At 39.7% G+C, this 13,436-nt stretch overlaps 1 protein-coding gene across 1 annotated transcript; it reads right to left on the bottom strand.

Moving 5' to 3' along the window:
• Positions 1 to 813: 813 nt before the first annotated feature.
• On the bottom strand, positions 814 to 11,830 carry LOC139134412 (ATP-binding cassette sub-family C member 9-like). The gene is made up of 14 exons (XM_070701274.1): positions 11,336 to 11,830; positions 10,920 to 11,126; positions 10,384 to 10,462; positions 9,844 to 9,949; positions 8,315 to 8,413; positions 7,861 to 8,026; positions 7,400 to 7,537; positions 6,561 to 6,789; positions 5,965 to 6,173; positions 4,653 to 4,892; positions 3,809 to 3,966; positions 3,346 to 3,438; positions 2,725 to 2,827; positions 814 to 942 (listed from the first exon to the last, which is right to left on the bottom strand). Exons 1-14 carry the CDS (start codon positions 11,483 to 11,485, stop codon positions 814 to 816), a joined length of 2,106 nt encoding a protein of 701 aa, XP_070557375.1. The 5' UTR covers positions 11,486 to 11,830.
• Between the last annotated feature and the right edge of the window lie 1,606 nt (positions 11,831 to 13,436).

The following is a 13,436-nucleotide window of genomic DNA, read 5'->3' as shown; positions in this document are numbered from 1 at the left end:
ATGTCAGTGAGTGGGTTCAGAAATCGCTAACCAGTTGAAGGATTCAGTGAGTGGGTTCAGAAAACGCTGACCACATGAAGAATTCAGTGAGTGGGTTCAGAAAACGCTGACCACATGAAGAATTCAGTGAGTGGGTTCAGAAATCGCTGACCACATGAAGAATTCAGCGAGTGGGTTCAGAAATCGCTAACCACTTGAATGTAAGTGAGTGGGTTCAGAAATCGCTGACCACGTGAAGGATGCAGTAAGTGGGTTCAGAAATCGCTAACCACTTGAATAATTCAGTGAGTGGGTTCAGAAATCGGCAAGCCGAATGTGGATGACTAGTGGAAAAATTCGGTCAGTGGTGTAAGAAAACGGATGTTAATTTTGGCATGCATTACGCGCCATACCAGAACTGTACCCTCTTCCTAGACCATGGTGGACGAAAGGAAACTTTTCACAACATTATGTACGAGGCAGAGAAGAGTAACTTATTGAGTGCAACATGTTTTGGGTCCACCTTGGATCAGGAGGGGTACATTATTGCTGTTTCTTAGAGTTTTTGCAATGATTTGGAAACTGTAGATGATGGAAATCTGGGGCCATATACTCGACAATCGGGTACATGGTAAGTATAATCTTTGGGGATGCCATCACAAAATTCACTGGTATTGACAAAGCTGTAACATAATATACAATACCCTGGATACAATTGAGTGATGATCATCCAATGCATGTTGAAAAGTTTACAAGAATTCATTTGGTTGGCTTGTTCAAATAAGATTGTTGTCGAGCAGCTGGGCCATGAAATTATGCAAATAAAGTAAACGTTCAGGATGTTCTTACCACCAACGCATAGTTGAGTGCCAATCCAACCCAGCTTGGTTGAATCAGTCCTTGTACACAGCTGATTAATGATCCTAATCCAGAAATTAAAATCACCACAGATGAGACAAGATCCTGCCAACGCAAAATAATAGACTTAGCGATCGTTGATACACACTTATTATGCGATGTAGTCAAAGTCGTTATAAACCTTTTGATGCCGCAGGATAAGGAGTTATGACTGTTAGATAGCGATACATTTAGCGGGGAAAGGATGTCACTTTAATCTCTAGTAAGTTTTTATATGCCCCGAGCAAGTTAGTCCTTCCTGCTTGAATTTCCGTTTCGTGCGTATTTCTACTGGGTGTCAATTCTTATCTGTTTTCTTAAAATCAAAATGATATATTTTGACGATGGGCATGAATTGCTGTGTCGAGCGACAAACGGTTCAAAGGTTGTCGGTAATTCTTGAGAGTTCTTCCAGTCGGAACCATTTTCAGAATCGCATGTGCTTAAAAGCGCATGTGAAGAAAAATAAGTGAAAGTGTTCGAAAAGTGACTACTTCTATAAGACACTTATAATCTAAGGCTAAAAAGAGCTGAAATTGCTGTTCGGGTCTCTAAAATACGAAACACTCTAATTTTTCGCTCGTTGAAGTCAGATTGTGGTTGGTAAGCGTACTTAAGGTTCCCGCACCAGTTGGTTGTCGCATCCAGAGAGACTGTCAGCATGAAATCTAAAAGTTTAAACTATAATCCTCTTTTACAGTGAAGAGTTCGTGTCGTCGACGATTATCAAATAAAGGTGGATCTTTTAAATGACAAAAGTTTTGTAGGCGTATGTGACTACTTAGGGAGCGTTCAGTTTTTACGGCCTGGGGGGGGGGGTGGCAAAATCTTGTCGCCGGTGTTCAAAAAAAATATAGAGCCCCCTGCATTTTTTGTGAAAAAAAGATGACCCCCCCTTTGTCAGACGAAAAAAATTGATGACCCCGCTGAAAAATAACCAAAACCCATATGTCAAATTTACCTGCATGGTTTGGATTTGAACTCCGGTACGAGGCGCACTTTATTCGTGTAGCAGAGATGCCAGTGCACAAACTTCTCAGCCACATCCATTGAAACGTCTGTTAATTAGGACGACTGTAAGGCAATTTTTAACTTCATTTCCATAGACAACTCATGTCCATGGCCATTGTATAAAGTAAACTTTATTGGAGTGGTTCGCCAAAGGCCACCCTCCGGGTAAGAGGGTCATGGGCCATTACGTAAAGTCAACTTGATTCTAGTGGGCCACCAAAGGTGGCACGCCGGTAAAGAGGGTCGATCATGGCTATTGCATAAAGTAGACTTTACTGGAAGTACTGGACAGGGCCGCTGAAGGCGCGCGGCCATTACCATTATTCAGTGCGTGATCCCAGGGGTCCCTCAAAAATGTTTCTAATACAAGTTGCGGCTTCAATTGGGAATGTTACGGTAAGATTGCCGTGGGGTATTACATAAAGTCAATTTATTGTAGTGGGCCGCCGCCGCCGGCCCGCCAGTAGAGAGGGTCGATCATGGCCATTGCATGAAGTAAACTTAATTGGAGTGGGCCGCCAAGGCGTCTGCCCGTTAAGAGGGTCATGGGTAATACATAATGTATATTTATTGTAGTGGGCCGCTGAAGGCGGCCCCCGGTAAAGAGGGTCGATCATGGCCATGGCATAAAGTGAACTTTATTGTTGGTATTATGTTTTTGAAAATGTGGTGACCTCGCCTTTCCTACCAGTGAAAAAGCGATGACCCCCCTTTGCGGATTCCAAATTTACGATGACCCACCCTGGATTTTGCCGGCCCCCGGCCGTAAAAACTGAACGGTCCCTTACCAAGCATGGAAATTTGTCAAAGACATAAAGAGCTGTTTCTGACACTTACCAGACGAATAGCCGACCAGTGGTAAGTACCGAGGAAATAGAGTCGTGCTGTAGCATTGCTGTCGATGGTTTGTAGTATCCGTTTCCGAAAGCGCTGCTCGTCTCTGAATAATAACAATATACAGTTGTCAAAAGGCCTCAAGTGAGAATTTCGATTAAAGCATAAAAGACGGTATCGCATCTTACTCGTCTCGATGGAAACCTGCGATACGCGATAGGACTAAAAAGAGGTAGGTGATATTTCTTAATATCTAGGGCGTCCATCGAGACTAGCATTGCTAGCCTTAAAAAGCTCTTTTCAACAGAGCAGTTACTTGTTGCCGGTAAATGCGTTGCGTATAAAGTGTAGACCAGCTGCTGCATTTTGTTTTCTGGGTACCAAAACAATAACTTGTCCTCAGAGGTCTGATATGGAGCAAATATGTGGTTCATTTGGTGCCAAGCAATTTTATACAATAAATTAACAAGAGGAAACCTGTTAGTCCCATCTCATTCATGCTATATATTGTCCGTTCTGTGGCCTTCTGGTAAATTCAAACGATGGCGGAACGTTTCATTACTTTCCCTCCGATACATAAGTTACAGTAGGAATGGCCACCTCGACCGGACATAGTCAGCATACCTATAAGCTCTGATGATCGGAAGTCCCCCTAACGTCTCCGTGAAATGGGCGAAGATGGGCGATCTTGTGATATTATCCAAACGCTGAAGCTCTCTAATAAAATATACCGTATGCAAAACATTACGAACAAACAGTAAATTGAGAGTCTTATAAGCAAAACCACCCTGACTACAAATGTACGTACACTCCCAGCAGAAAAGAAAAGCCGTATAGAATGATATTTATGAATAGGTTTTTCGAAACCTACGGAGTTATCAAGATTAATAAATAAAAATCAATCATCATCATCATCATCATCATCATCATCATCATCATCATCATCATCATCTGTTGTTGAGTCTTTTGATGAAATATGCTAAAGAAATTCATGTCCTAATCTCTGTTCATATACCACATTTGACAAAACAGTTTAAAAGCAGTTCTTTTTGGACAAACCGACTGCAGGGACTTCCTACCAACTCACCTGGACGTAGCAAGGTAGTATTTTTGGATCAGAAAGTATACTACAGACAGGGGTGCCACTGCAGCTATAAACACAGGTGTGACGATGGCGTTAACAACCAAACCGGCCAGAGATGACGCTGCAACATCGAGAACGTTCATGATAGCGAACCACAGTTTCTGAAACACAAATATTTGCTAAAACTGAAAAAATGTGTTTTGGAAGAAGCATCGAATTGTTTTGAATGGTACTTTTATAAACTGCATCTCGAACATGACCGTCAATATGTATTTGGCATCCAACATGTAAGCCTGATTTGGAAAAAACCCTGAAATTGTGAAAACACTCTAAGTGATCGTATAGACTTTATATTTTAAACAATACCGTAGAACTTGTCTTTGTTTAAATGGTCAAGACAATTTTCCGGTGATACTTGATGATATTGGGATTCCTTGTAACATGTTGGTGGTTCCTTGGTGTAGAATTTTACTTTTACGTGCCAGATAAGTACAGTTGTTCTGGATACAAGCTACATTGACGAATTTATAAGAAACACACTCGGCTGTACACAAGGCAAGTAAATGCACATGAGGTAAATTATGTAAAAAAACTTTTTGTTTCGAATCCTACGTAAATAGATGACATGTTCGTTTGTAGTAGGCTAAAAGCCATGTACTTCATTTTTTATTTCCTGAATAATAAACTGTAGACTGATTATGCCTATAAATTTATGTCCGTACGTTATGGAGCAATTTTCTCAGAAGCGACAGTTGCACCGAGGAAGTCGAAGTTCAGAAGTATTTTCTTCCACAGATCATTCTGAAACTTCGAAATCGTGACGTTGCATGGCGAACAGCACTCTTACCTGATCAATGACCTCTGTGTCATAGGAGAAGCGGTTCAAGATTCGACCTATTGGAGTTGTATCGAAGAACCTCATTGGTGCGTGGATTATGCTGCGTAACAGAGCAAGATGGATACGTTTTGCAGCCAATATGGAAAACATGATCTCGGCAGCGTATAGAGCGACCACAAAGCCAGCGAAAGATAGAGTTAAGGCAGTGTAGCCGATGCGATAGTAGCGTGACTCTTCGTCGAGTTCGCCCTGTGAAAGAGTGTAGTCACTTATTTATATTATGAAATCCTAATTTTGAAACGTTTTGATAAAGGAGCATAGAACTCGATGGTTTTGAAATATGTTTTCATGAATAATCACAAATATTTTAGTACGATCAGAGATAACGGTATATTGTTTCTTTCAAGGATAATTATTAAAAAAAGGTTTAGCCCTAGAAGTGTCTGGTGGAAGCATGGGGACTGCTACATTCAGCTGGGGTAATACATTGAAGACGACTATTTGCTGGTAAGCCTGAATCTTCCAACCTCATTGGTATAATATTTTAGGACCTAATGGTACCTAATGGGCAATCCCTTGGTCTCACAACAGATTGCACAATATATGTACAGTGTATCCATATCAAATACTACATATCGTACATAAAAGATTTAATTTTTTATTAGCCCCAGAGTTCACGGAAAGTGTAACCCTTTTTATTTATTACACAGTGTGATGGAATGCAGAGCATTGACAAATATCGATTTCACTGATGTTCACGTATATGGATGACGATGGTTGTAATATCCTCACCGTGAGTTAAAATCGTCACGGTGTAACATGGGCTTGTTGAATGCAATTACAACGATCAAAATTGCTCTAGACTACTCGAGTAGAAAGACTTACTCGTTCTTTTCAAAGAAATGATCGCCTCGTCTTCATAACGATTTACACAGAGGTAGAGGTCAATAAAAGTATTTCTAGTTAAAGGGACGCACTATTGTATCTTGAGAAGGCTTGGTTACAATGAGGACATGGATTTTTTCCCGAGTTCCATGATTTAGCATATTTGGTTCATAGAGGGAAGATCATGCATACGTCCCCCAAATGTCCCCTCTTAATTTGGCTAACACTTGCAAAAGCAGCGGGGTTCAATATTTTCATAGTAATCTTTCACGCCCGCTTATCTTCTCCACCTATGATTTATCAGTTATGCCACGATCTGCTGTGAACGTTTGTTGATCTTGGGTTCCTTCGCTTTCTTATTTACTACCTAAATATTTACTGTTATTTCTGATTGTATCACTGAGGCATGCTACACAATTCTACCTCAGTCTCATACCTGGGTTTTATTTCCTATTTCAACACCGGCTTCTGACCAGTTCGAGAGCCAGAAATTCGAAGCGGCATAAAACGAAACCTGGGTAACAAGAAGTGCGAAAATGAAGACTACGAGTGGATATTTCACAGCCTTGGCATATGTCCTGTAAACTCTCCACGACACTGAACCTGCCAGTCTCTCCTCTTTTTCAATCAGTGCACCAACGGAACCTGAAAGAAAATTGCGACATTTAGATGAAGAATTATCAATGTCGGTAGGAATGGAGTTCAGAAACAAGATAGACGAGAATGAAATCACAGCTTCTTACTTCATATGTGAATGTCTTGTATTGCTTCCTTTTGATTATTTACGAGTCTAACCTGGTTTAAAGTCGCCCTATCACTCTGAATTTGGGACAGAAAACATGGAATGCATGGAACTCCTGTATACTGTAATAGCAATTTCGGAGACAAGAAGGGCTAGCCCTAATTTATAATTGGAAATGAAAAACCAGAAAATCACATGAATAGCAGTCGATGTTTTTTTCATCCATACTTTGTGAAGTGTTTGTGAATCAAAAGGTATGTTTTGACCGGTATTGAATGTTAGCATGTTACCATTTACAGATAGTTTTTCTTGAGTTTCTTTGCTGGAGACACGTTGTCGGAGTTCAAGCCTCTCATCTTCTGCACTGAGAACACGTTCATCCTCTGATTCGCTGTCCCTATCAGACTCTGAAAGTACACGCAATGTTTCTTGCCAAGCTGCGAACAGATCCGGGTCGTGTAGTTGTATTTCTTTAAGATTACCCTCTTTACCAACCTTCCCGTCATCCATCAGAACTACCTGTGTTAGGTTAGAAACAGAGAGTGGTTTCTTTTAAAAAATGCGAATCTTGTCTTGCATAGCACTGACAGTATTAGTCATTTGAGAGGCAGTACACAGTGGTACAACAGAAGTGTAATGGTGTTCTCATTGATTCAGACACTCCATGAAGCTTCTGTAGCAAGCAGTCAAGTTTTCTATAATTAAAATAAACCGAACTCAGTAAATTTTACAGATTATTTTTACAAAGACTATCTTAGAAATACAGTTCAAAAGTTTTGATTTTGAAAAAAAAAGTTGAACATGACACGGCTATTGGTGTAAAAGAAAGGAATTACAGCATTACACATGAACTGTATTTCTCGTGACGAACTTGTCAACACCTGCTATGGTGGTATATTTAGATGAGTGAATTCAGGGGCGTGATCCATTACTGTACTGAAGATTTTTCATGCTAACTAAAAGCAATTTTCAAAATCAATTGCACGTGGAGCAATGTATCAATATTATCTCTAACAGAACCCACAAATCTACAATGAAAGACCAACTCGCCCAGTTTTCTTAAACCGTCGTAAAGGCCATCTGTAAAGTCAATTTCAATTGTCCGACAAGTGTTACAACATAACATTACCTTGTTTGCCAAGTGTAAATATTGCAGTTGGTGTGTAACTAGGATCACCGTTCTACCTTCTCTTACAAGCATGTCTACAATCCCGTGTTCAACGAGATGTGAACCAACGTGAACATCCAGAGCCGAAAGGGGATCGTCCTAGGATAAAACAAGAATTAGAAATACTTTGTCAGTTGGTCTTTATCGTACACATCAGATGGCAGATGGTCAAATCCTTCCCTAACCAATTGCCACAGAAAAATTCAAAATGTCAAATGTCAAAATGTTCTGAATCTTCAATTTAGTTTTTTTTTCCGAAAAATTATCTGATTCATGCCATTTTCATAAAACGAATATCATTAACTGCAACTTCCGTTGACCTGTCGAAGCGAGCAAATGGACCATAACTCCTTGAGACTTCCTTCCCTGGTTTTGAAGGAGGTTTCCATGGCAATCACAGTAAAGCATAGTATATAAATTACCAAGAGTAGAGTATCTGTCTTCCTGTACATAGCTCTGGCCATGCTGACTCGTTGTTTCTGTCCTCCACTGAGGTTGATACCTCTCTCGCCAATCTCAGTCATATCCCCAGCTGGTAGAATGTCAATATCTGGTTGTAATGCGCATGCTGCGATGACTGCGGAGTATCTGATACAGGAAAAACGACCAGATATTCATTATTGTTTTCATGACATGGCAATATGTGCAGCTCCGTCATATTTCGAAGCGCGGTCTACAATTGCTAATAAAATGTTGTCATATACCACACCCTAACAGAGTGTTCATCGACTTTTTCTACGCGGGGATCGACGTTCGGAAAAAATACTTTTGTGAAAGTTTGATTCTAACTTTACCATGTAACACTCAGCTGACCTGTCACTCGAAAGCTTGACTGCAAGACTCGCTCTTTCATGAAATCTAAGATGAGACATTTACCTTTTCTGGTTAAACATTTCTCCAAACAGGATGTTGTCTCTTAACGTGGCATTTTGTATCCATGGTTTCTGTGGAACATAGGAAACCGAGTTTTTCTTTCTGCAAAGTAAAATTAGACTTTGATTTTCGTTGAACTGCCTCTTGTCCATTTAGGAAGGTTAATTACACTTATCCTGTGACATGTCCATAGAAGTTATAGTTTGCTGATAGTTTGTGGCGATATCCAACACAAGCTTCGTTTATCTGTAACACTGCAGAAATATCGATATAATTAGCAGAAACTACTTCGGTCACTTCGTGACAAAATAATCGCAATCATACCAATCCATAATCCAATAACACTAGGTCAAAATTTGTAAGACAATAGTTGTAAACATAGACACAAAACAGCACAGAACAGACAGTAAATAGACAGTACAAACAAAGTCAAATTCATGAAAGAAAGATATATGGACCTCTGGCCAAAAGACCAAGAAGTGATGTCAGGTGTTTCGAAAATAGTAAGCGCATCCTGCCCCACATGTGGCACCCGCCATATATCAATCTGTAAGTCAGATAGGTAGTGGTCACTAACTAAGGCCCAATGTCACCGATGCCATCAGTGATCATTTGTCGAAGAGAGATATTGTATTTATCAACCAGCTTGCGATACCTGCCAAAAAAGCGTTTGAATGTAGAGACAAGTCTTGCTCTGGTGTAACCTTGATTTAACAGTTTGAAAGAGAGATGGCCATGTCTCTCTACAAAATCACCATATGAACTGCATGCTCTTGCATATCGTATAAGCTGGGAAATGTATACCCCATAAGCAGGTGAGAGTGGAATATTACTGATGAGGTGTGGAAAATTAATTATACTAAAGTTGAAATCATCTCTCTTGTCATATAGCCTAGTAGAAAGGTGACCATTGGAGTCAAATTCAAGTAAAATGTCCAGATATGAAGCAGAAGAGGCCGTTTCTGTAGTTTCTTTAATCTCCAATTCTGGAGGATAAATCATAGCGAGATATTTACTGAATTCAGAGTTATTCAATGAAATAACATCGTCTATGTATCTAAATGTTAGGTTGAAAGTACGAGCTACAGAGACCTTTTTCTGCTGATAAGGTTCTGGATAAATTCTGCCTCGTATGAGAACAGAAATAAGTCGGCAAGTAAGGGAGCACAGTTAGTGCCCATGGGAATTCCTATACACTGTTGGAAAATGTGTCCTCCAAATTCAACAAATATGTTGTCAATGAGGAAATCAAGCATACTGATAATGTCTTTCTCGGTATAAAACACTTTAGCATTAGTTGTATTTTTAACAAAATATGTAGAATTATACCCTAATACCACATATTTGTAACGGCGTGAACCGTTTTGTAGAAAAATGCTTGGTTGATGATGTTTTTCAAGCGTTCTTTCAATTATCATGTGGTATTGTGGTATACAATGTGGAAAAATCGAAATCATTGTCAAATATTGCTTCCTTGAACTGACGAATCTGATCGCAGTAATATGACTAGCTTTCCAAATCGCCGTGCTCACCTGTTGAACTGGACCATACCAGATGTAGTGGTCATTTCTCCCAAAATGGCGGACAGTAAGGAGGACTTGCCGCTGCCAACCAGCCCAACTACCATTAGAAGAGACCCTGGTTTAATGATGATAATGAGAAATGAAGCGAATCGCCCCAAAATTTAGAATATGACATGTCAGTGTCATCGATTCTCCTCCTTAAGGTTAAACGTTCATCGAAACTGTAAGGCTCAAATTTTGTTCAAGAAAACTTTAAGTCATTCTCTTTCAAAATCAAAGATAAAATGCTAGGGTAACCTTGCAAACTTTGATGGGAACAACATTCCCTAATATTGACTGATCTTGCGGATTCAAAAAGGTCGTTATCCATACGTTAATCTGAGGGATAATGAAAATTTTCAATTTTCACAAAAACAAAAAAGTGGTGGTGAAAAGTTCATTTACTCCAAAAGCTTGAAGCATAATGGGAAAGGATTGTAAAAATATGTGAGTCAGAATATCTGTCCATGAAGCGAATTTTATTTTGGCTGTACAAAATATTAGACTCACCGACGGGAATCTGGATATTGATATTGTTCAACACATTTGTTGAGCCGTCTGGATTCCATGAGAAAGTCCCGTCGGTTATCTGTCAATAGCGCAGTGAGAAGAATCCTCGTTTTTACACATAATCACACTAGGAAGACTGGTAGTCTTCACGACATGCCATTTTCATGACTTATGTATTATATCTACGCATTTTGGGTTATTTGCAGTCGATCAGATGAAACCTTAAGAGCCTCTGCACATTGTAGGCGGTATTTTGCTTGATAAGTATTCTATTCAATATTAAACATTTCAGTTCTTGGAAATGCGCACCTATGGGTATGTAAGGAATGCTGGCAATGCTGCGCAGAATTCAGTAACTGTCATAGTTGATTTTATGAAGTTTAATTAATTGGTGAACTTGTGAATTCACAGCACTGGAAATATTGCGTTGACATGATGATGTGGATGACGCAGCGACATTGCGCAAATCAATTGCAAATACACACAATTCGTTACATCAGGGCATTTGGCCCGGCACCCAATTGGCCGACAGTTACCTGCAGCGCAATATCTTCAGGGACATCGCTTTCTTCGAGTGTTGTTTCAATGACTGAGGATCCGGGTTCAAAGGTACCATACGCACTGTGGTGATCACTCTTGAGTAAAGAAGTTGAGTCAGATTGTCCAGCTGTCTTCGAGGCCGAAATGTTTCTTTTACTGCGATTGTGGCCATATGTCCCAGATACCTCAGGTGAATCAAGTACCTACCAATGAGATATTTTCAGATATGACTTAATGTCAAGTAACGGATATAACGCACCTTTTCGGTTTGAAAATGTGTCGACTAGTTCCCTACAATAAGGAATTACGGCGTTTGCTAATTTTGGCATTTATCACAAAAGTATTCAAGTGATTTCATGATTTATGAATGGATCAAACAAACACATAAACATAAAAACAAACAAAACGATACCGTGCCCTGGTTGCTATCAACTGCGTCATCACAGTCCTCGACTATCTGTTCATCGATGTCGACATCTTCAAAGCCTCTCGTCATCGGTGGAAGTCCGTTCACAGCCTTTCCTATTTCATGTGCTTCGCAGAACGTTTGTATCCGTCTCATGGAAGGTATGGCTTCGGCAGTAAAGCGAAGACTCCGTGCAAACACTAAGATTGGTACCGTCAGTTGAGCGAAGAATGCAAGCGCAACAAAAGCTAACTCGGGCGTCAACGGATCCGGGTTTAACAGCGAGTACGAAACAAACGACTTTCATGATTAGCAGAGGCCACAGCGAAAGCGAGGTTTCCGGATCGAGAAGACAGTCAAATGACGCAATGAATGTAGACATCATGATGCAGACCAGGAAAGAGATAAAAGCACAGCGACACAAGAACAGAAAAAGATGAAAATAAGCGAAAAGCAAGAAACAAATAAAGCAACTGGTTATTTCGTTCATACACTGTCAGAACAGGAACATATAAAACTTCAAACTTAACATTTCTTGGCCACAAACAAATCTATAATAAATTTATCAGGGGTAGAGCTTGAAACATCGTGCACAATACAATCATGCGGTAAAATCTGTTATACTTTTTTATAAAAACCATCGCTATACAGATTCGACGTCTTTTTTCTCTTTTCCTCTAGTTCACTACGTGATAAAACACTCTGAGCTCAAATGAACGCCGAAAAAATGTTCATGAAAGTCACACGTAATCAGTATGTCGGAACTTACGATTAGCGTCACGATAGCGGTTAACGTCTTTGCCGTAGACACTGTAAGAAGAATTTCGGTCTTAACAGTTTGGTCGTGCTTTACTACTAATATTATAGTTGGTTATTTTTAACCGAACGGCGTGATAGATAAAACGCTAACTGACGGTGAATCTGATTACTCCGTGGTGTGGGACCATTTGATTTTTGTGTAAGGGAGACTATATATCTGAACTTGCCTGCCTCTTTTCGGAAGAACTTCAACTACAATATTTTAAAAGTTTTCCTGAAATTAGTCTCCCGTCTTCGTTTTGAATAAAAACTTGCCATTCCTTCTATCTTCCATGTGTACTGACATTGGAAACGTTCCCAAGCAAGGTTTATCCTCCACGTGCCTATTCAAATATAAATAATCTCCGCTTGAACCAAGGAATCATTAAACAAACCGAAGGAACGATCACCACACAAAGTGCTTAATAAAACAAATGGAATGTTTGAATCGTCGACACCGACATGTCATCGCACTAAGTCAAAAACAGAACCAGATTTTGTACATGACAATAGATTGCATACTTACAACCCACAATCATATAAGCTCCCGATTTCATCATCAACTTGACTTGTTGCTCCCTGACTTTTTCAACAGAGGAGCAGAACATTTCTTCCCAACCGCATAATTCAGTAGCTTCATTCCCTGTAGTAGCTCGTTGATTTTCTTCAACCTTGTGTCCGAAGTTTTCTGTCGAGATATGAAGAGCAAATCGATATTATGGTCGCTTCAGCATATGACCGAGGGACAGCAGTCCTTTAACGATGGTCTTGATTGCATACATGTCGACGTATTCGGACGGTAAAAGAGACCTGCTATCTTTCTGTTCATGTATTCCGATGAAAAAATGAACTTAGTCACACGTTCTCTAATTCAGCTTGGCCATTATGCAAGCAATGAAATTTTCACCCTGAAAAGAAACATCTTTGACCTTTGTTTACGCGTCACTACATGAAAAATTTAGCCTATTCACTTTCGTAAGCACGTATATAATTCAGGCGTCACCAGTCAAATATTTACAAATTATCTCCAATTCTCCGATGTTGAAATTCAAAGTGGTCTATTGCAAGCAAAATGTGACATTCCGATTGCAGCAGGTGGAAGTTTATTTTGTCGGCAAGTAATATGTCCGCACACTTAAAGAAACAGAAAACATAATAGGATTTTAAGATTTTGTGAATATCTATCAGTGTGTGTCTAACGTCAAATGCGCCTTGGGGACAGATATTCGGACTATCAAACTTTTACAATACTTTTTTGAGTCTACCACTAGTGTGGGTTCATTTTGAAATCCAAGGAGTAAATACATTT

The sequence above is a fragment of the Ptychodera flava genome, chromosome 6, assembly GCF_041260155.1.
Source record: "Ptychodera flava strain L36383 chromosome 6, AS_Pfla_20210202, whole genome shotgun sequence".
Lineage (NCBI taxonomy): Eukaryota > Metazoa > Hemichordata > Enteropneusta > Ptychoderidae > Ptychodera > Ptychodera flava.
Note: the sequence above shows the minus strand (reverse complement) of the source record. Positions and strands in the feature narration are given on the sequence as shown.

What these genes read in the sequence shown, in the direction of transcription:
- LOC139134412 (XM_070701274.1), bottom strand. Translation starts at nt 11,485, where the DNA reads ATGAGACGGATACAAACGTTCTGCGAAGCACATGAAATAGGAAAGGCT. An exon ending in AGAAAAACTATCTGTAAATG is followed by an intron (nt 6,174 to 6,560) that starts GTAACATGCTAA and finishes ATTTTCTTTCAG; the next exon opens with GTTCCGTTGGTGCACTGATT. An exon ending in ACACAGAGGTCATTGATCAG is followed by an intron (nt 3,967 to 4,652) that starts GTAAGAGTGCTG and finishes TTTGTGTTTCAG; the next exon opens with AAACTGTGGTTCGCTATCAT.